Source organism: Enhydra lutris, unplaced genomic scaffold, assembly GCF_002288905.1.
Source record: "Enhydra lutris kenyoni isolate GAN:26980312 unplaced genomic scaffold, ASM228890v2 scaffoldscaffold2, whole genome shotgun sequence".
Classification (NCBI taxonomy): Eukaryota; Metazoa; Chordata; class Mammalia; order Carnivora; family Mustelidae; genus Enhydra; species Enhydra lutris.
Genome location: NW_019154086.1, coordinates 58,979,245 through 59,003,265, shown reverse-complemented (window position 1 = coordinate 59,003,265; position 24,021 = coordinate 58,979,245). Strand labels below are relative to the sequence as shown.

Sequence of the window (24,021 nt, the reverse complement as noted above, 5' to 3'; positions counted from 1 at the left end):
AAAGAAAGAAAGAAAGAAAGAAAGAAAGAAAGAAAGAAAGAAAGAAAGAAATACAGGTCTGGATGAAATTCTTCTGCAAAATATGGTCTCTTGGAAAACTGATAATTGGCAGAGGACCAAAGAAAAGAATAACTTGGATCAGTATAAAACTATTAAATTTTCTCTGTTTCCTGTAAGTTCAAAAATCAGGAAAATATGTTCTATAATTGTATAAATTGTATTATAAATTGTATATAGTTGTATTAGAACCCAGTATTTTTTTTAGCTTAGCACTGTGCTAAGTGGGGTGGTGAATATAATAATAGTGGAGAAAACCTCATCACTGCCTTTGGGGTGTTTAGGGATAACAGCAGTGCTGGTGCCCAGAGAGGAGGAATGTGAAAAGGAGCGAGTAATGGCACACGGGTATCAGAGTGGAGATGGAGGCTCAGATGTCAAGGCCAAGGGTCTGGAGTCTATAATGCACATATTGCAGGATCTGAAACTTATTCATCAGAGAAGCAACACAATGTTTGTTTATGAGAATGGTTCTCAATCCTAACTGAATATCAGAATCACCCATATAGATTATTTGAACCCACGTAGGGCCTGCTTAATCAAAATATCTGACAGTGGGGTCTAGACATCTTTCTATTTTTTTAATACTTCACCAATAAGTTTGAGGCAAAGCCAATGATGAGAGCTGCTCTTTTAAGAATTGAACTGATTGGGACGCCTGGGTGGCTCAGTTGGTTAAGCAGCTGCCTTCGGCTCAGGTCATGATCCCAGCGTCCTGGGATCGAGTCCCACATCGGGCTCCTTGTTCTGTGGGGAGCCTGCTTCTCCCTCTGCCTCTGCCTGCCACTCTGTCTGCCTGTGCTCTCTCTCTCTCTCTCTTTCTGACAAATAAATAAATAAAAAATCTAAAAAAAAAAAAAAAAAAAAAAGAATTGAACTGATTAATGAAGTTGATTTGGACTGGGGTAGGGGAAGTAGAGAAACCAAAAATCAGGAAAACAACTAGAAGCAAACTGCAATAATCCTATAGATTTCAGTAAAGTTTTTCTCAGAATCTACTAAATCCTGTCTTTTGATTTGCTAATGGATCACACAAAATTCATATTAAGACCCAGAGCTCCTTGGTTCCCAGGATAGATTGTGGTGCTTTTATATACTTAAAGCCCATCAAAGACATCCTGCCAATGAAATCAGCTCACTAGGAAACAGGGTGTCTCCTTAAGTGTTTCCATTGTGTCTGCTGAAATGCCATAGTATTTGAAAAGCACATGCCTCATTTTTCTCAAGTGAACACTGCCTGCAAAACAAGGGACTCTAATTAAAAACTTGATGTGGAGAACAAATGACGAGGCCACTCATTGCCTGCAGCTGAAGAAGCAGGTCATTCTTTTCCCTGATGAAGGAGAACTGTTTGGCTTTCAGTTCTTCTCTCTGAGATTCCGAGTTCTCCAGGGTTTTGTGCAGTTGCACACACTCTTCCTTCAGAGCAGCTATCTCCTCTCCCATGCCAGCAGATTCAACTAGAGTCTTGATCTTGAAGAAGAGTCTCATCCAAGGCCAAGTTTTCACAGCCATGAAAACTCTTAGGTTCCACTGGATCACAAGAAGGGCTTCCCTAAATCAAGAGAGAAAAAGAAAAACAAGTGAACCCAGACAATAGGAGAGCCATTTTCCCAATTAAGATCTTTAAGAAGCAATCTTTTGAGGAGTCATTAAAGTTTCTCATTTATCTTCAAAGCCCTTCTACATCTGGGCTCTCACTTGATTCTGGCAAAAGCCCTATGAGGGACTTCTGGAGCTAGCAATATTGTGGGCTAGATGCCCCCAAAATATTCCCACTGCAAACATCCTTGCAATGAGAGCTGAGCTGGAAAGAGGGTAACAGAGAAAGAGGGAGCAAATAAACCCTAATGAAAAGTCAATGTGTATACAGCTTGGCCATCTTCATGGAAGGAAGGATCCAGTCTTGGTATTGTAGGGATTTATATCTTTATATCTGTATGGATAAAGAAACAGGCTGAGACTTTCAAAGAACATCACCCTTCATGAAAAGAAAAATTTAAAAATTCACCACTGGCACAAAGTGATGTCAAAGAAAAGTATATCTGATTTGCTCTGGCCTCAGGGTAAAGCAAAAATTCTACTCCAAGAATTTTTTGTTTTTATCATGGATCAGGACCACTGAAATGTCTGAGGTTTAAACTATACTATCTGATCAGTGCAGATGTATGTAAGAATTTAGCATCATCATTTTTTACGCTGACAATAAATACCCTTTGGGCTTTTGGGAAAAGAAAATGCAAATGTGCACTGAAGAAAGTACCCTAAAATCAAGCACCAGAGATTCTCTCAAAGTCCCTTTAAAGATGAGCTTACCTCTTCAAAATTACAAAACACATATAGAAAAAAAAAAAAAAAATTACCCATCAGTGAGGGTGAGCAACTATAATAAAAAGTTTGATTAACCCCCCAAGAATTTCAAATAATTGAACAATCTGGTGGAGACCATAAAATAATTGTTAAAAATTCTTAAAGCCATAGAGGGAAGATGAAAAAACAAGAAAGAAATGAGCCATTATAATAAAAGGGCAGAAAGATTTCAAAGAGGATCAAATAAAATATCTAATATTGGAAAATATAGTCATTTAAATCAAACAGTCAATGTAAGAATTAACCAGCTGATTAGACACATTAAAAAGTTGTGAATTAGTAATAAACCCAAAGCAAGTGGAAAGAAGGAAAGAATAAAGATGAGATCAGAAACTAATAAACTAGAATAAAAAACAAAATAAGGTGATTTATTAGTCTAAATAAACATCTGACATCAATGATTAAGAAAAAGGACAGAAGGCACAAATAAACAATACTAGAAATAATAATATTCTAAGAATAATCTAGAATTATGCTTTAGAAATATATTTATAGATATGATAGAGATTAAAATCATAATCTAGCAAATTGGAAAATTTAAAAGAAATGTACAATTTTTTTAAAGAAACTCTTCTAAACTGATTCAAGAATAAAGGAAAATCTCAATATGCTACAACTGTTAAATAAATGGAATCAAATTTGTAAAATCTATCAAAAAAATCTCATCACCAGATCTACATGGTTTTACAAGCAAATTTTACCAACCATTCAAGGAGCAGATAATCAAAATAAATTGTTTCATGTTTTGAAAAGAGGAGACATTCCCCACTTGTTTTATAAGGGTAAGGTCATCTTGATCCAAAGTCTGATAATGTAGGAGAAAAAAATTACCAACCTTTTCATAAACAATGTTGCAAAAATCCTTATGATAATACTGTAACTAAACCCATCAATGTATGAAAAAGATAGTTCAAAAACAAAGTGGGTTTAACATTTTTAAAAATCTATCAATATAATTCAATATACTTAAAGGTCAATGGGGAAAAAAACTATGCAATTATTTCACCAGATGCAGAAAAAGAATTTAATCATTTTCCTGAGAAAAGTGCTTAACAATATAGGATGGAATAAAAGTCCTCCACACAATATATCATACCTATAAAAAGAAAAATCTACAGTTAACATCTTCTTAAAAGAGAAATGAGAGCTTTCCCCGCAGTCAGAAATATGACAAAGTTTGGCAAAAGTTTTTGAAGTCCAAAATACCACAAGTTGGCATCAATATAGAGCAATGGGATTTTCATATACTTCTGGTGAAAAGTAAATTGGAAAGCATTTTGGTGATATCTCATGAAGATGAAGCGGTGTGTAGGCTAAAATCTATTAATTCATACCCTAGAGAAAAGCTATGGAAAGTGTGGGCCTCACCAGCTGTTACCCACAAATTCTTAGAGCATGAACCAGCATTTTGAGTGATATTGCCCTCAAGAAACTCCTGCACATATGCAGGGGCAGAGATTTGCAAAAATGACACTAGAGAGCTGTTCCTAATGGGAAAAAATTGTAAATGAGTTAAATTTACTTGAGCTAGAAAATGGATCAATAAATCATGGTATATTTGTACAGTGTGGAATATTATATAGCAGTTAAATCCATAATCTAGCACTAGATTTATCAACATTAATAAATTTCAAAAATAGTACTGAAAAAAATAGAACAAATTTCTGAATAATATATACAGAATATTATTTATGTGAAGACTGAATACAGGCAAAATCATATAACCTTTTAAGGATATCTGCATATCTCCACAGGATTCAGATCAAGGCAGAAATACACAAGATGCTTCAACTGTATCTGTTATTTTTATTTATTTATTCATTTATTTATTTAAAGATTTTATTTATTTGAGAGAGAGACAGAGAGAGTGAGAACACGAGTGAGGTGAAGAACAGAGGGAGATGCAGATTCCCTGCTAAGCAGAGAGCCTGATGTGGGGCTCGATCCTGGGATTCCAGGATCATGATCTGAGCCGAAGGCAGACAGCTAACTGACTAGGCCGCCCAGGTGCCCTTATTAATTTATTTTTTTTAATGTTGTGAGCAACTACCAGAAAAATATGTTAAAGGTATGAAAACATATCTTTATATGTTTTATATATGAACATGAATGAAACATAGAATGATAACAAAAATTCAGGATCTGGGGAACTAGGTATAGGATCTGGATTAAGGGAGAAATACATAAAGAGCTTCAATTTTGTAAATGTTTTTAAATCGTGAGCAGTAGAGAGAAAATGTTAGAAACTGCTAAACTTTTGATAATAAGCTCCATGAGTATGCATTAGAATATTTTCTGTATTTTTTGTGTGTTTGAAATATTTTATAATAATTGTTTAAAGCCAGAGTGCCTGGGTGGCTCAGTTGGTTAAATGTCTGCTTTCAGCTCAGGCCATGATCCCAGGGTCCTGGTATGGGGCTCCCTGTTCAACCAGGAGCCTGCTTCTCCCTCTGCCCTATTCCCCCACCCCTGCTTATGCGCACTCTCTCTCTCTCTCTCTCTCTCTGTCTGAAATAAATAAAAACCTGTAAAAAATTTTAAAAATTAAAAATCAAAAAAATTTGTTCAAGTCATCCTATTATTTAGAAGGAGTGGATAGTAAAGACCTCATTTTGGGGCACCTGGGTGGCTCAGTCAATTAAGAGTCAGCCTTTCGGGCGCCTGGGTGGCTCAGTGGGTTAAAGCCTCTGCCTTCAGCTCAGATCATGATCTCAGGGTCCTGGGATCGAGGCCCGCATCGGGCTCTCTGCTCAGCAGGGAGCCTGCTTCCCCCTCTCTCTCTGCCTGCCTCTCTGCCTGCTTGTGATCTCTCTCTCTGTCAAATAAATAAATAAAATCTTAAAAAAAAAAAAAAAAAGAGTCAGCCTTTGGCTCAGGTCATGATCTTCAGGTACTGGGATCAAGCTCTGCATCAGCCTCATAGCTCAGCGGGGAGTCAGCTTCTGCCTCTCCCTCTGCCTCCCCCACCACCTTGCTTGTGTTGTCTCTCTCTCAAATGAATAAATAATTTTTTTTAAAAAGACCTCATTTTACAGATGAAGGAAGTGAACTATATAGACATTAAGAGTTTTACCAAAATTTATATAACTAGTTCTAGAAGCCATGTCTTCTGATTCCCAAACTCCCATAAATTCCCATACCTTACTGAGCATGATATGAGTTACAGAAGATTGTTTAGGAAAGGTTTCTTAATATCTTTGCTATCACCATGTAATTATCTTTTTCTTCTTTGGTAAAACAGAAGGAATTAACAGATTATCAATTAAACAAGTTATACCAAGATCTGTGGACCTCTCTCCAGAAGGTAAACTATACCATAGAAAAAGTAAATGCAACAATTGCAGAATCTTTTGCTCACAATCCCTTTGTTTAGAGATTTTTCTAGCTTGCTTTCCATGATTCTCTTAAAGAATAGACAAAACCTACACCTTAGTGTCCAAATGTGTTGATAAATGTCCCTAGTGAACCTGCCTGAAATGAAATAAAAGAGTTATGATTACATATCACCAACAGCCACAGTTTCTGACCCAGGGGAGGTTGTAAAGTGGTCAGAACACCTCCTCACTCTGCAGCAAATTTCTCTAGAGTTGGCTGTGGGATGCATGAGAACTTTTCCAGGTCTGCTTTGGTTATGAATTGTGAGTCACGCCACCCTCTGAGATCCAGACTTCCTTGACTATAAAGAATCCCTCCAAAGGGAAGCCCAGAAACAATACAAGAAATATCTGAATTATGCTTATACTTGGTTAGATACTGCAATAAAAGGCCTTTGTGCTCTGTTTGGTGTTCCAGGATTTAAAAATTTTAAGTGAAGTCCCAGCCTGAGCAGAGGTGGCAGCCCTTTACACTGACCTATGATAAGACAGTGAGATAAGGTCACATTGATGCAGGTACACTGCTACTCTGGCAGTGGGAGTGTAGGGTAAGGATATCATACCTCTCTTCCAGATTCCTCTGGAACGTGATTCTCATCAGTTTGCCCCGTACTCTGGCTTGGAACAATGTAAAGACTTTGGATAGTCTCTCATCTCTCATTGATTCCAGTTGTTCCAGAAAGCCAGCTTTTAAAAACACCTAAAAGAAATAATCAGATGCTAGTTCCACTCATAATGGGCATTCATTATTCAGTCTACTGAATGACTGTATGAACAACTGGTGTATTAATTGATTAGTTGTATTTTTTGTTAAGTCCTACTCAAGATGTAAAATGTACATTCTAGAAGATTTGCTTTTATAAGTCTAAAATTTGCAAAAATATTTTATTTAATCCTGTGGTTATTTTGATTCCTTAAGAACATAGACTATTCTCCTCATCTTTTAATAATGTATAGGCTGTTGAGGGAACCTGGTTTAAATTTTAAGATCGACCCAGCCAAGCAGTGTTCTGCCGTGCCAGACAGGGGTCTGCAAACTTTTCTGTAAAAGGCCAGATAGAAAATATTTTTGGGCTTTACAAATCACATAGAATTTTCATAGATCTATAGAATCTTCTTCATTTCCTCTTCCTCCCTTTCTTCTCCTCCCTTTCTTCCTCTTCCTTTCCCCCTTCTTAAAAAAAAAAAAAAAAAACCCAAAAAACAAAGAAAAAAACCCAACCATTTTAAAATGTCAAACCATTTTTAATTAACGGGCCATATTAAAAATAGGCCACGGAAATGGCCCTTAGGCCAAGGTTTGCCGATCTCTGCTCTGGAGAAAGTGACTATGTCTTAGCCATTAAAGAATCCACATCAATACTTTTTTCAAGAATTAGAAGTAATGGCCAAGATGAGGTGAGGAACAAATTTTAAGGAAGAACTCACTTTCAGGGTTGTTTAAGTCAGTACTTACATAACTCTAATAGTGGGTACCATCTTAAACTTTGTGCCTCAGGAGGCTCTCTTACCTCATGCTAGTCCTATCTAGACTAGTAGTATACAGCAAAAACAACTAAGTCCATAGGGAAACAAGGTACCAGTAGCGGAAATCAGCAGAAGCAACAAACACCAGACACAGATTCTCAGGTACTCAAAATGTAGGAGTCAAGTAACATGTTACAGTCATGTCCTATGGAGCTCCTTTTTCTGTGAGCTTCTCACCCTAGACCCTCCAATTCTCTTTCTAATAATTTGATCCTTCTATGCATGTCATTAGGAACAACCTGATGTTGACTATCAAATAAAACCAAATCTATTAGTCAGAAGTTTCCCATAATATGTGGATCATATAAAAATCATCTAGGACAAAGCAGAATTTATCAAACCACATTATAAAAACTTCACTGTGGATTAATTTTTTGGGATAGTGGGGTTGACCTTAACATTTAATTACTCGTACAGTTTTGTAGAATTAATTCCCTAAAAGAGTACTTGTCGATGAATCCATTCACACACAGACAAGCAGTTCATTCCAGTAAGTTTATTCACCTTTTTCTAGCTCTGATATCTACGCACATTTTCTAGCACACTAAGGTTGATTCAATATTTTATATCTTGGCACAAACTTACTTAGATAAATAATTATAAAAATGTACATGTAGTCAACACTAAGATTTAAGAAGCACTGAGTTTTCTCTCAAATAACATTGATGTCTCCACTTTCAACTGAGCTCTATTTGTGTTATTTGTGGTCACAAGAATTGTAGAATGCCTTTTCATTGCACTTTCATGGGTATTTTAAGATACACACTCTTTTCTCCTACTCTTCTCCAAATCCATTCTTCCTAGTTTTCTGGTTACCTTAGTGATTCCAAAGCGGTACTGGGTATGGTCTATCTTCAATGAGCCAAGTAATTCCTTAGCTGCTTTTCTGCTGCTTACAAACCTACTCTTTGGAAATGCCTTTGGGCGCAAAATGCATACCTAATTTAAAATAGATAAAGAATAAATCCTGGGGTCAGAGAGGTCATATGATTCACAGAAAGAATAATTTGAACAAGTGAGGTAGAGGAGGTATAGACTTGTACCTCTCCTACAAATATATTCAATTTTCACAAAACTCATGGCAATAATAATGAGAATACAAGCAATAATCCTTTATTTTGGGATAATAGTTTGTACTTTCATAGTATTTTAGAGACAATGTCATTTGATTCTCTGCTCAGTTAGGGAGGGAAGGAGAGTTTGGGAGGCAAGGGGAGGGAAAGAGGCAGGCTTAAGTATCTCTATCATACCGATAAGATAACTGGAAAGCAGACATTAAATGCTCTCTCTTTTTTTTAATGCTCTTCCAAGATTTCTTCACCCTGATGGTGAGCTGGTGGAGAGCTAGAAATGTCTCTTAACCCTAAGACATGTACTCCTTCTACTCTACCATACTTTGCTCAAATTTGCTTGATGACCTATAATTTATACTTTGGGGATTCAGAAAATAGAAAGCAGAAATGCCTCTCCTGCCTCTTGCCACACACCCTGCTGGCTTCCTTTCTTTCACAGGCTTGCTAGTACAGCAACAGCCTGCTTGGAAGGCAGCTACAATTAAGTACATATGACATTTCAGAAATTCAATTCAGCCTCTGTGTCTTTCTTCTGTATATATTTCTTCTATATGTGGGTCTATTACCCGTTAATAGAGATTTAAGAATATTACAGCTACATGGATGTTGGATTTAAGGGGAAGTAATAATGGAACTCTGTCATCATATATCTCACCACCACCAAAACACATCGATCTGTAGTCTGGAGGACATCAACCAAACAAATAATGCATGCCTAAACACTCAGAAAGAGAGGAAAACAGAATGGCTGCCTTGGGCTCCTCGGATCCTGGGATGTATTTTTACCTTTGTTTAAAATCAGCATACAGCAGTTGGTTTGGAAAACCTTCACAGCATATCCTGATTCCTTCTAAGACACCATTCTAAGCACAGCTGCTGCAGAAGCAAGTAAGTGTCTAATAAACCTGTAGAAAAAGGGTCACTCTCAGTCTGTGTCCAAAAGAATTATTACCCAAGATCTTGTCTTAATTGCTGCATCTTGGGATTTTTAAAAAAAGTTTGAATTTGATGTTCTCTAATATAATAGGCAATAGGAGTTCACTCACTCCCAGCCCAGTGGCACTCTCAGTACCCAACCTATCATGCAAGAGTCTCTAAATCGGGGCACCTGGGTGGCTCAGTGGGTTAATCCTCTGCCTTCGGCTCAGGTCATGATCTCAGGGTCCTGGGATCAAGCCCCACATCGGGCTCTCTGCACAGCAGGGAGTCTGCTTCCCCCTCTCTCTCTGCCTGCCTCTCTGCCTACTTGTGATCTCTCTCTCTGTTACATGAAGAAATAAAAAAATCTTTAAAAAAAAAAGAGTCTCTAAATCGGATTTACCTGAAATGCCTCTAACACAGAATGAACCCTTTAATTCATGGTTTGTCAAGTTTTATAAGCAAATACACCTAGAAGATGAAAAAGAATACATTTTTGCTAGGATTATAAATAGCTTGTATTACATCCCTTCTCTGGCTGAAAACCAGCTAGAGAAGAGTGTAAGAACACAAAAGGGAACTGCCACCTCCAAATAGGAAGGAGAAGGGATTACAAGAATGGGGGAATACAAAAAAGGAGAAGATGAACACAGCCACAAAACTCTGTTTACTTTTTTGCCTTATGAAGGACTTGGTCATATCCCAGCCTACATTCTCTTCTTATTATCTTGAGAGCACCTGAGTTTTGCTCTATAGCATAAGCATCTTCCTACCACCTCCTTGTTTATCAGATGAGGCCCTACCAGAGCTGTGGCTGCAGTCTCTAAGACAAGCCTCTGAAAAACCTTCCAAGGAGCCACTGTGTCTGCCTTTCAGCAAACCTTCTGGAAGAAGTCAAGTAGCGTTCCTCCTAACACAAAGGCCTTATGATAGCATTATAAGAAAAATGGAAATGAGATGAATCTCAGCTTATGTCCAGGGTCACAGAAATAAACCCTAAGCCATATATCCATATTCCTGTACTCCAACCCCTTTCATAAACAGAAACAAATGATGTGTAAGAAGGGGAACAAGTGGTGCTCTATGACCCCAAAAGATCAAGTATACTCATTCCCTTTAAGTACATATGAAAAACTGTCTTGATTAGATCATGAAGCTTGTCTTAGGACTTTGTCCTATGATTTAAAAAAAAAAAATTAACTGCTAAAATCAGAGCTGACTCAATGGGAGACAACTCTAATAGGTAACAGAATTGCTCCAAAATAGAGGCAGCTAATTAGATTTCTTGCCAAATGGAAGCAGTGTCCCTAGATGCATTCAGAAACCCAGCTGATAAGAAACAATGAGGCAAAAACATACAGCATCAATGAACACGAAGTGTTTGTGTTGCAAAAACCCAAACTGCAGCATCATTGTTTAGTATCACACTTTCCCAAAATAGGTCACAGGCTGTCAAGACTGGGGTCTTAATTACAGGAGGTTAATAAAAATGCAAGATACTACAGAACCTCAGAAATTAGAATCAGCAGCATCTGGCTAGCTATACATTCCAAGGGTGATTAGTGCCCTGAAGACATAAGTGTGTATCATCTATACAATTTTGAAGCTGACTGCCTCTGACCAAGTTATATAGAAGCCTGAGAAAGAAGTCTGAGAACCTTCAAACCCATGATGTGTAGAAAATAATCCATGTAGTTAAGGTCTGTAAAAACTTTGTTTTGGCAATTAAAAACAAGAAATATTTCACTATCGCCCACCTACTACAATCCATTCATCAAAAAAGTATCCAGTATAATAGCCAAGACATGCAAACAACTTAAGTGTTCAGAGACAGAAGAATGGATAAAGAATATGCATGCACATGCACACACACATAAAAATATATGCATATATATATCTATATATCTATCTATATATATATCATGAAATATTATTCAGCCATAAAAAAGAAGGAAGTCCCACCATATGCAACAGCATGGATGGAACTTGAGGTCATTATGCTCAGTGAAATAAGTGAGGCAGAGAAATACAAATACTGTATGATCTTGCTTATATGTGGAATCTAAAAACAAACAAACTCATAGAAAAAGAGATAGATTTATGGATTTGTGGTTATCAAAAACAGGAGGTGGGGGAGGGTGGGGACGTTGGACCAACATGGTCACAAGGCACAGACTTCCAGTCATAAGATAAATAAGTACCAAGAATGCAATATACAACATGATAACTATAGTTAACACCGTTGTATGGTATACTTGAAAACCTAAGCATCAAGATAATAAAGTTAAGAGAGTCAATCCTAAGAGTTCTTATCACAAGGAAAAAAATTATATGAGAAGATGGATGTTAACTGAACTTAGTAATCATTACACAATATATATAAGTCAAATCATTATGCTGTATACCTTAAATTCATACTGTAGTGCTATATGCCAGTTATATCTCAATAAAACTGCTGTGGGTAGGGGGGGGAGGAACCTTAAAATAAAAACAAAAAACTGTCCACCCCTCAGAAGTACATAACTAAAGAGACGGGTGCTGTTAGGGAGAGGGAAGATATTAGTATTGGCAAGAAGGCTAGAGGGAGTTCTCAAAAATTAGAAATGGATTTAGGAACTGTCTTTACAGACAGCTTATATAATTTAGACCAAATAATTTCCTTTATGCTGAAACATCTACCTTAATTCCTCCACTGATTATCTAATCCTCTTTATTATACTTTGCCCTTATAGACAATGGCACAAAAGCTCATCCAGATTTTAGCATGAAATACAAGGAGGAATTTAAATGGTAATATCAAGCATTCTAATGTTACCCAGTTGAGTTGGCTTTGTGAATTCCTTCTGCATGTCCACTCAACTCTCAATTCAAAAGCAATCTTGAGGTTCTGAACATCTCACTTTAAAGTTACTTTCATTTTTCTATCTGAAATCAATGCTTATATAAAAGGAACTGGTAAATTTTCTAAAAAAGACATTCAACATAGCTTGGATCAAATGTATTTCTTAGTGCAGATCACAAAGAAGTCTAATTCTTACCTGGCATTTTGTTCACATTGGGATTTATGCATCTTACAAAATGAGGTGCTGTTGATTTCAGCTTAGTAATCAATTTATTTAGGTTTTCCTTAAATAGAGACCATAACAAACACAGAATCACTTTGCAAATCACTAAAAATACCAATCTAGCTCACAATTGTCTCCAAGTCTATCAACTTAATCATAAAGCGAAGATGCATATCAACAATAAAATAATGAATTCAACATCCTTTTGTGCTTACCAAACCATACATTATTTCTTTCTTAAGGCAAGTCAATATTTATCTGACAGATGCACTTCTGTTGTGAATCATATCTACCTGTTTTGAATTTGGTAGTGATAATTTATGACTGGGCAAACAAATGACTTGAACACATAAATTGTTTCTCAAGTTTTCTGTGTGGAAAGTTTTTCTAAGGTCAGATTCTCTGGAAGCAGGATCTGAATCAGGGATTTACTTGAGAAGCAGGATAGGGTAGGGGAAGGAAAAAAAAAAAAAACCACAATGATATAGGTTCAAAGCCGAACGTGATCCCTGAAGGAACTCTGAGCACAAATGCACCAATTGTACCACAGTTGTTCCCTCCATCTTGAGGCAAGAAAGGAGTCAGAGTCTGGAGGAGTAAGGAGAGAGTTTAGCTTCCCATTTGCCAATGGCAATTCTGGAACCTGTGAATTTTTATGAGCCAACATTCTCAACAGCTGGAAGATGGGTGTAGGGCTGATAAGGGGGACTAGGTGAGGTTCCAATAGTGTCCACAAAAACCTATTAATATCAAGATAAACTTCAACTTTTCCCACTTGGCTAACTTCAGATACTTTTACCTTATTTGAAGATGTGAAAATTCAAATAAGTAATAACATATGCAGATTGTGAGGCAGTTAATATATGAATAGATGCAATTAAAAATTACTTTATGCAGTTTGGAATGAAACTCCTCTCTTGCGTTTCCTTCCCCAAACTGTAGAGCTAAAAAAAGAAGAAAAAAGCATTTATAAAGCTCTTTTTTGTCACATTATCATACCCTGTTGATGAAAGTATAAATTTGTCAAGTTCTAGAAGCAATATGGCAATATCTACGAAAAGCTTTAAAAATATTTATCTCAACACAAATGTCTATTTCTAGTGTTCTTCCTTAAAGAAATAGTTGGGCAACTGCACAAAGTTACTGCTACAGCATTGTTTAGTCACTGACAAAAATAAAATAAAATAAACAAAAACTAAAGTTATCAAAGCAAATGTCTTTCAGTAGGAGATTGACTAGTTAAATTATGCAAGAGTATGTATAAAATGAAATACTGTGACCTTTTAAAATGCTGAGGAGGAGGGGCGCCTGGGTGGCTCAGTGGGTTGAGCCTCTGCCTTCGGATCAGGTCATGATCTCAGGGTCCTAGGATCGAGCCCCGCATTGGGCTCTCTGCTCAGCAGGGAGCCTGCCTCCCCCCTCTCTCTGCCTGCCTCTCTGCCTACTTGTGATTTCTGTCTGTCAAATAACTAAATAAAATTTAAAAAAATAAATAATAAAAAAATAAAATGATGAGGAGGATCTATATACCTGACATGGAAAGATTCCTAGGAGTTATTTTAAGAGAAAAAGTAGGTTATAAAGGTGTGTGTGTTGTGATCCTGAGTACGTATACATGTCTGTCAGTGTAGTTGTATTATTAGTTAAAAATAGTAAATTAGTAAGTTAATAAATAAATAATTAGTAAATTAATAAATAAATTAGTAAATTAATAAATAAATTAGTAAATAAATAAATAAATAGTAAATTAGTAAAAAATATTGGGAGAAGCATATACTAAAGTGTTAGCAATTGCTATCACTCTATGTAGAATGATAGGTAACTTTTATGTTTCTCTCTTTGTTTTTCCATGTCATCTGTGTTTTTGGCAACAGTCAGGCGTTGGTTTTTTAATTTATGAAAAAAAAATCTATTTCCATTTTCTTCAAGCAAAAGGGTCCATGCTAAACCAAATTGTTTTATATACATTTGTGTAGTGCTAACTCACAAAGATGTACAACAGCAACAATGACTGCAAAATTCCTAGGCAATCCAGAAAAAATGGACCAGCTGTCCACATGTAACACAAAATATTCTCTGCACCTGAGTAACACCTGTGCTGGGGCAGAAGTCCTAAAACTGAATCACTAACGTCCTACTGACATGCCTCAGGCCCTCTGAGTCAGTCACTGGACCTCTTCGTGTTTCAGTTCCTCCACCTATGAAAAGGGAATACTACTACCTTCCACTATTAATTTTTTAAAGAAATTATAACTCCAGTTATAATTTCTTGGATTCCCCCAGAAGAAAGTAGGGTTACTATGGGTAATTTAGTATTTGGAAGAGGGAGAAACGTGGAGGCAAGTATTTTCAGGGGGTGCTTGAAAAATTGCGAAAAAAGGGGGACATTCTGGACAGTTATTCTTTTCTGTTTCCAAAGGACACAGCAGACACTCTGAAGAGTTCGAAGATGATTTCCTGTCTGACTCTATGCCTGTACTGCTGCCTGATCTCTTATGATCAGAGAATGACCCATCTGGGAGCCGTAAGCTTAGGAGTCACTATCTAACCGAATGCTCAGGGGCACTTTAGAAGCCATTAGGATCAGGCAAATGCACTGCCTGAAGATTATCAGGGTCCAAATACAATAGCCTTCATTTCGCAACCTCTTGAGGGAGGCCAACGGGATTTCAGGCCTGTTCCTGAATTACGTCATCTGTGCTGATGAAGCCAGGAAGTGCCAAATTCTCTCTCCATTTCCTGACCATGTCAATCAGGAGTCCCAAATCAGCCTGCAGGGGCCAGGAATTAACTTAAAGCTGGGTGTGAGATAACAGGACAGTGAGGAGGTTAGGAAATGACAGTATACACCCCTTAACCTCACCCTATTGCCACAATGGTGTCTGAAGCCAGGCTGGCCAGATTTTCCATTTTCCAATGTTTTCCACTTTGGAAAGAACAAAGAAATGCAAATATGTATGTGGAAACTTCTGATTTTTTTTTAAACCCTTGTGGACCAAACAAAACGTGTCTGAAGGCCAAGTTCATCTCCAAGGCTGCCAGTTTGTGACTTTTGTTAAGAATCATGGAGAGCTTCCCTCTGCAGCTAGCATTAGTCCTGTTGTGAGGCTGATGTTAACCACATGGGCTCAGCATCTTCAAATCCTTTGTATCATGGTGCAGAAATCTGAACTATGTCTTAAATACATCTAGCCTGCACATCTTTCTGTTTTGTTTCTGGAAGACAGTGAGAGTGGTATAGGCACCAGGCCAGGAAGCAGAAGCCCTGCTTCCTACCTTTGCCTTTGCATTTACTACCTTAAATTAATTAAACAAGGAGGCCATTAGACTGATGTGGCTCTAATTCCATAGTGGCCTATATTAGCAAGCCAAAATCTAAGCCTGTAAATATCCCCAGGGTTATAAAATCAAAACACTAAGGACAACCAATCATAGTCAAGTAGGCTTTAAACTACAACCAATCAATAACTTCCTTATTTGCTTCCACCTTTTCTCTATAAAGTATCTCCCTGAGTTTCTATCAGTGGAGCAGTCTTAAACACTGAGGGTTTGACACTGCCCTATTTGAATCAAATTTTGCTCAAATAAATGCTTAAAATTTTCAACATACATCAGTTTATCTTTTAACAGTAGATTTGTGAAATTGGGAGTGTTCCTTAACTCTTCCATATTTGCTCCTGTGAGATAAGAAGGCATTGCCCTCTGTCTGTATCTGAAAGGGTCGTGGCAGGGACTGAGTAAGATAATGTATATAAAAGTGCTTTGTAAATTACAAACTACTAAGCAAGATTAGTTATTTGTTGGTTAATACATATTTTTGGAGTGCCTGCTAAACAGATATTTGCTACATGCTTGAGGCTACAATTAAGCAAATCGGTCATAATCCCTGCCCTCATGAAGCTTATTATAACCCCAAGTTACAATAACATGAAAGAATTTTGAAGGAGAAATCCAAGATACCTGGGGAATATAGATTGAAGAGGCTTGCTATTTCCCCAAAATCATTTATCAAAATATGGTTTGCAGCTCCCTCTTTGCAACGGGGTTGAATAGAAGCTAAAAGCAAACCAGAGCAGGCTCCTTGAAGTACATCTATCTTAGAGCACCATTTCCCTGAAGAACCGCCAGCCCGAGGACAGAAGGCTAATAAGAGGGGATGACTCAGACCACAGGGAGCAAACACAGATATCACAGGAAAGAAATAAGGGTTTTTGTAAGTGCTGAGGCAGCCATGGATTCCATTCTGAGGTTAAAAAATTGGGGAAGATTGTTCAACTCACCACTGTCAGTACTGATGTGATTTTCAAAAAGGTTTGCCAGGAATCTGTTTGACGACTTCCGAAATACAGTCACCACTGTTTCATTAAGAAGGTCTTTGTTCTTTTCAAGCCAGCCACTAATGTTATAAGGCACCTTTAGAAAGGCATGCAGTTCAGGTAACAAAAGAAGAGAATGCATAAATTAACATAGCAAATTGTGCATTACTTTTAAAAAGTCATAAATTGTTTGAGTCCTTTAACTTTAAATTGGTTTGAGGTAACAGTACTGAATAATACTCTAGGAATCCATTGTGTAACCCAAAGAAATTCTCAGACTTTACCATTTTACATTATAGAAAGGAAGAGCAGGGGAGGGAAGGGAGAGTGATTGCTAAGGAAGGAGAGGGAGAGAGAATTAAATGGTATTTCCAGTAGAAACAATTCACATCAGCTCTCCTTCATAGGCAAGAATAGATTAAATAATCCAATTGTCTCTGACACACGCTGAACATTTTAAAAAATTAGCAATTGTAATGATATTTTACTATAAATATAATTATAATTAATATTCAAGGATATGAAAGAAGACAATTAAAAGCACATCTATGTACAGTTGGCAGGTCATTTTTAGGATGAAGTATCATTTTATCCTTTATCAGTTCTCTTTTTTCTGTTTCATCCGGAATCACTGACTAGAAGCAGAAAAGCAGAAAAAAGGGGCAACACACACACCAGTGGGGAAATGAGGAGAGACACCGAGAGTCATTAGAAACCTTTGTTGGCCATAGTTTGGAGGCCGTTACTTCACAGTGACTATTTTTTATGAGAAAATTAAAAAAAAAAAAAAAGCTTCAATAAAAAGATCAGTTGAAATCATTCATTCACACAATGTTAACTTAAAAGGAGGGACAAATATGGAAAAACCCACGGCTTTGATGATCTCCATGACTTTCTGAAGCTGACTTACTTTGAGTTGGGATGACAGGGTCTATTTTAAGATTTCTAACCTTTGTACACATGGAATACTATTATGGTATGAGTGTTTCATTCCCTAAGTGTTAAAGGGCTATGCCAACTTTTTTTTCTGGAACTGAAATTTTTTTGTGTTGTTCATCTCTTCATTTAAGCTAAACTTTACTTATATATCATCTAGGGACTTTGACCAAATGCATTTGAAACAGCGTCAGGAAAATTCAGGGCTGAGGGTCTAGAAGTAACTTACCGTTTCTGCATAATGGACAAGCTCAAAGTGAGCTTCATATCCCTTATTATCAGGTCTGGGATTCTGGAACTAAGCCGACTTCCCAAAATGGTTGACAAAAAGTTTGGTCTTGAAAGTTACATCTGTAGCCTGAGGAAATACACATTCCTCTTCAAGGATGGAAAAGATTCCCATTGGCTGTTGGAGATACATGTGGACAGCAGATGAAAGAAAACACTAGGATGCAGTATTTTTAATACAGGGTGAGTACAAACTCCTATTCCTGGAACTGAATCAGCTGATAAGGGGAAAGAATATTCACTACGTATAACTAGTCAATCATCCATTCAACAACTATTTATTAAATACCTATTAGGTGCTGGGCACCAGTAGGAGCTGGCAATGTAGGCATGAGCTGCATACATTAAGGGCCTGTCCTCAGAGTGATTACATTCTAATGGAGTAGAAAGACAATTGTCAAGTAAGCAAAAAATAAATAATTTAGATTCACCTAATTGTCCTGAAGAAATCATACAAAGTAAAGAAATAGAGAATGAATGGGGGACCAGCTGGGAGCAATTTTAGTGGGAGAGTCAAGTAAAACCCTCTGACCTGAACCAGAAGAGCAAATCCTGAGGTCTGTATGCAAGTACTCTTGACAGACAAATGATGAGTGCAAAGGCTCTGAGGCAGGAGCACACTTGACAAGTCTGACGTCCTGCCAGAGGCAAAAGCAGACAGAGCTAAGGTCGTCAGATGGAGCATGTGGAGATAGAGTTGGAGAGGTAAGCAGTATTGAATCCCAAAGGCTGTCCAGGCCATGCTAAGATATTTGAATTTTAAGTGTAATGGGAGGTCTTTGTAGATTTTAACAGGAAGAGTTGTGATTTGATGTTTGCTTCAGAAGGATCATTTGTCGAAAAGGGTTGGCAAAATAGAGCCTGTGGGCCAACTCCTCCCTGTGGCCTATATCCAGTGAGCTAATAATGATTTTTACATTTCTAAAGTGTTGCAAAAACAAAACAACAAAAGAAAATGTGGTAGAAAACCTGATGGGTCCCGTCAGCAAAATTTTCTTTAAAGGGCATATAGGAAATAGACTTTGTGGGCCATATGGTTCCCATCACAGCTCTGCCATCCACTCAGCCAGTTCAGGCCCCAAAGCAGCAGGTGGTGACATGTAAAAACAAGGGGTGTGACAATGTTTTATTAAAACTTTATTTACAAAAACAGGCTGCAGGCTATATTTGGCTCACAGGGCCATAGTTTGCTGACCCCTGGTCTAGATTAGTAGTAGGGTTAGAGATGGTCACAAGTCATCAAAATGTGATATAGCTTGAAAGTGAAGTGAGGTCACAGCCTTTTGGTAGATAAAATAAGGGGTGTAACAGAAAAGGAAATATGACCAGGTTTTTGGCTTGAGCAAATGGGTAGTAGATGCTACCATTAGCTAGTGTAAGGTACATACGCATAAATAAAAACAGGCATGGGGGGTGGGGGGAATGAAGGATTCTTATATTTGCACATCAATTTTTATATTTGTATATGCATTAACCTACTCCACAAATTTTTCTGTGGTGCCTTCTATGAATACATCACTGAGCCACACACTTTGGTTTATTCAAGGGTTGTGGCTCCAGAATATCTAAGAAGGCAAAAGATACACATATGTGTACAACAAAGTAGACAAAACAAAAGTATAGAGAAAATGTCATGAGAATTCTGAGACACAACATGACCCCTTAGCCCAACAGCACAGATTTCATGATTTTCTACCAACACTTTTTACCTAATAATCATAGACTCCTGGGACGCCTGGGTGGCTCAGTTGGTTAAGCCGCTGCCTTCAGCTCAGGTCATGACCCCAGGGTCCTGGAATCGAGTCCCGCATCGGGCTCCTTGCTCAGTGGGTAGCCTGCTTCTCTCTCTGCCTCTGCCTCTGCCTGCAGCTCTGCCTGCTTGTGTTCTCCCACTCTCTCTCTCTCTCTCTGACAAATAAATAAATAAATAAAATCTTTAAAAAAAAAAAAAAAAGAATCATAGACTCCCAGGCTTGGGAGGGACATTAAATGTCTGGTCCAATCCACCTAAAAGTTTCTTGTATTCTCTTCATAATTTCCTTCTAAAAAGCTGGCTAGCCAATGCTTAAATGGTATCATGGAGAGAGAACATACCAACTCCAGGTCAAGGCTCTGGATGGGTGATATACTGAAAGAAAATTTGCTTGTAGTTTAGAATTTTTTCGAAATTACTCCACCGGAGCCATACAAATGGTTCTAATTTGTCAAAGCAGTGGATCATCAAATATTTAAAGATCGTAATTTTTTAAAGATTTTGAGAGAGAGAGAAAAAGAGAGAGAGAGACCGCACCAGTGGGGGGAGGGGCAGAGAGAAAGAGGGAGAAACTGACTCCTTGCTGAGCAGGGAGCCCAACTTGATTCAGGGCTCCATCTGAGGACTCCAGGATCATGACCTCAGTGGAAGGCAGAGATGCTTAACCAACTGAGCCACCCAGGCACACCTAAAGATCATATTTTTGATCCACCTGAGTCTACCATTGTAATAGATCGACTATGGTTTTCTACCTCTTTTGTATGTTTTCATAGACTTAAAACTCACGTTTTAGGGAAAAAATAATTAACAACATTTCACTATTAATTCTCGCATTGAAGAGTTCTGGAACATCTTCCTTCCTCCCAAGCATCTAGGTGGGGAATGATGCTGTGGGTGAATATGTGAAGTATTCTTAATGAGAACAAAATATTCTTTTTTTTTTTTTTTTTAAGATTTTACTTATTTATTTGACAGAGAAAAGTCACAAGTAGGCAGAGAGGCAGGCAGAGGGAGAGAGAGGAGGAAGCAGGCTCCCCGCTGAGCAGAGAGCCTGATTCGGGGCTCGATCCCAGGACCCTGAGATCATGACCTGAGTGGAAGGCAGAAGCTTTAACCCACTGAGACAGCCAGGTGCCCCAAGAACAAAATATTCTAAGTGAAACCAACACCTGTCTTGCTCCTGGCAACACTGACCTTGTGGGTTCTTGGCAAAGTAATAAGGAACTGGAGGAGAATCTGACAGATTAGTTGATTCACTGGTGTAAGCTTTGGGACGCATGGATTCATCTTGCACCATGGATTTTCCTACCAAACCTCAGTGAAAACTGCACTAAATCATTTAAAAATTAAAACACCTCCTGGGATGGTGTCTGTTAACAACAGACGTTGTGGCAATGTCTCACAAGGAGGGACAGCCCCCATCTCAAACAGTCACCTTCCACACATGGGGACTGCCATCACGCTGGGAATCTAATGAAGCCAACTTCCATTTTGGGATGACTGGAAGCTTTATGATAAGCAAATGAATGTCATAGTTCAAAATGGAAAAACCTAACCACAAAGGAGGGGGAAAAACACTGTTTTTTCAGGGTCTTCTCCATTTTTCCATTCCTCAGGAGGTGTGGAGCTTCTAATAAATATGATGCCCTCCAGCAAATTAATTTCCAAATAGGTCAGGAAAAAAAGTAATTATGTTCTACCCTGTAGCATCAAATGTCCTCTATGGCACAGTAAATGGTTTGAGTCCGTTGCCCTGACTCGGAACCCAAGGGCTCAGATGTCTCCCTCTTCAAATGTTATCGATCCTGCCTTCTCTCCTTTTATGTCTGTCACTTTCTTCCTATTTCCATTTCTGTCGTCCTGAGTCAGGACCTCTTCACTTCTCACCTGGCCGACTATGCAGCTGTGTGACTGCCTTACGTCATTAGCCTTTCCTCCTGTTCCAGACCCTAGACACAAACCCACAGAATAAACCCCAGCAGCTCTAACTACTCCACTGCCCAGCACAGAAGCCCTCTTTGGCTCCCCGCTGCCAAAAAGTAAGGTGTAAACTACTTAGCATCTCTTCACAATCAATCGGACCCTCTTTTCTTTCCTTCCAGCTACTTCCTTCTGTGTATCCTATGTGCTACGAGGCTACCTAACGTTTTGGAATGTGACCTTTGCACTTATTCACCCTTAGACCTTTGCTCTTCCCGGTCCCCCCACCTGCTCACTGTCTTCCCCTCTTCACCTGCTAAAATAATAATCACGTCTTAAGAACCAGGTGAAATTTTATACTCTTTCCTACCGGGCCTTCCAAGATTCCCAAGGCAGAGGCGACTTCAGCTCTTCTGAGTTCTGTGGGCCTTTGTGCCTTTCCTGCATTTATACGAGACATATTTTTACACTGATTAGACTTACAAATCTCCTACTTGACTGCATACTTCCTAAGGGCAAGTGCTACTTATAACAATTGCTTAAGTTTTCTATAGCATTTAATTCTAAGTCTTATAACACAGTAGTGTGGCATTAGACCTAAAATTAAGGCCCAACATCATATGTGCCTGGGCATCTGGGGAAAACTGAAAGGGCCTCAGGTGACCTAATCAAAAGCTCCCCCTCCCCCATTGTGTTCCGTGATTGAGGTCCCCTCGCCAAACAACCGTCCTCATTGTGGGATTGGGCCCAGTGCCTTCATCCTTGAGTGATGGGTTGCAGACCCCTATCAGCTCTCAGAATTATTCAAACAAGCCCATCACATCCTCCCTTGAGAATCAACAGTCACCTCATCCTATCCTTACTATAAAACCTGCCTCCCAGAGCCCCTCTTAGTCACTGTGCTCAGGAGGGCAACCAGCACATGGCCATGCATGGCACCCAGTGTCCTCCTCCTCCAGGCTGTGAGTGTATGTGGCCAGTAAGCTGTGCTAACCTCATCCGTCCAGGGTCATGCGTCCTATGTTCAGCCAGTACTACACCCAACGCAGGAATCCCTCCCTCGCTAACAAGGTAGCAAGGAAGTGAGCAAAACAGGGAGCTGCTAAATCAATTTACTTGTTTTGTTACAAAAATTAAAAGTTTTGGTCTTAGGAGGATGTTTTCTGATGATACTCTGCCCTCCTCTGCGATAGGAGGATGCCTCCAGTTTGCATTTCTCACAGGCCTTAGCATAGTAAGTTCCAAGGGGACTGAATGTAGGTCCCCAGCAAAGTTCTGTTCCATAACTGATTGACAGGTAAGCACTAAGACATCCAGGTTCAAGCTTTGGGATCTGGGCTGCTTTGCTGTGGGCAGTAGTCAGGCGGAAAGAGTTGTAACCAAAAGTTTGGAGCGACACATTTCAAGGAAATACTCATGGGTGTGCAAGAGAGAACATGATATTAATGGGATTCATTCTATAATAAGAAAACCAGACTTAGCATACCCAAAGAATCCCACCTGGGAGACAACAACACATATTGCCAAGATGCTACCAGGATTTAAATTATTTTAGAAACAGTATCACTGTAAAGGAACAATAAAAATTTATTGGGACAAGTCAGGGAAATAAGGTAAAAAATGCAACCAAGCTAGGTAATACAGTTTGGAGTTAAAAACAGGTAAGATGATGAGTACTGCAGCTACTTTTCTCTCACAGCTGGTAATATTCTAAAACCTTATCCAAATCCCCATCATAAGAGGAACTTTTGCAAAGGGGCTGAATTATTGGGAAATGGAGGCAGCTTCTCATGGTGACTACCATGACAGGAGCAACAAGATTTTAAATGTATAATTTTGAATGTATTTTTCTAATACAATACCTATGCAAAACCATAAATATGTAGTCATATGTTACTACTTTAATGTCTTAATTATCAATGCCCGAGTTCTAAACAAATGAGAATATTTCAAGCAATGAAATAAGTGTGAGCTAATCCTATAATAGATTTGTTCACCGCATATATAAAAGAAGGAGGTCACTGTATGCTTGACGACCAAAATAGCAGTTAAAGGTGGTGTTAAAATACATTTTTTTGGGACGCCTGGGTGGCTCAGTTGGTTAAGCGGCTGCCTTCGGCTCAGGTCATGATCCCAGCGTCCTGGGATCAAGTCCCACATTGGGCTCCTTGCTCAGCGGGGAGCCTGCTTCTCCCTCTGCCTCTGCCTACCACTCTGTCTGCCTGTGCTCATGCTCTCTCTCTCTCTAACAAATAAATAAATAAAATCTTTTAAAAAATAAATTTTTTTAGTTTGACAAATATTTTTGTAAGCATAAAAATTTGAAATTTTTATGTATGAAAATCCCTCTTCTTATATACACACACAGATACGTACTATAAGGCAGTTTGTACATATTGATGTATTTCAGTTCTTTTGAATTTG

General features: G+C 38.4%; 1 protein-coding gene across 1 annotated transcript in view; it reads right to left on the bottom strand.

Moving 5' to 3' along the window:
• Positions 1-24,021, bottom strand: part of LOC111146469 (myosin heavy chain 15) — a 155,582-nt gene that overhangs the window by 85,415 nt on the left and 46,146 nt on the right. The window contains 9 exon segments of the mRNA XM_022502027.1: positions 1,345-1,612; positions 6,365-6,501; positions 8,145-8,295; positions 9,188-9,267; positions 9,269-9,306; positions 12,358-12,445; positions 13,273-13,328; positions 16,665-16,797; positions 17,866-18,042. Coding sequence (XP_022357735.1) covers positions 1,345-1,612; positions 6,365-6,501; positions 8,145-8,295; positions 9,188-9,267; positions 9,269-9,306; positions 12,358-12,445; positions 13,273-13,328; positions 16,665-16,797; positions 17,866-18,042 — 1,128 coding nt within the window.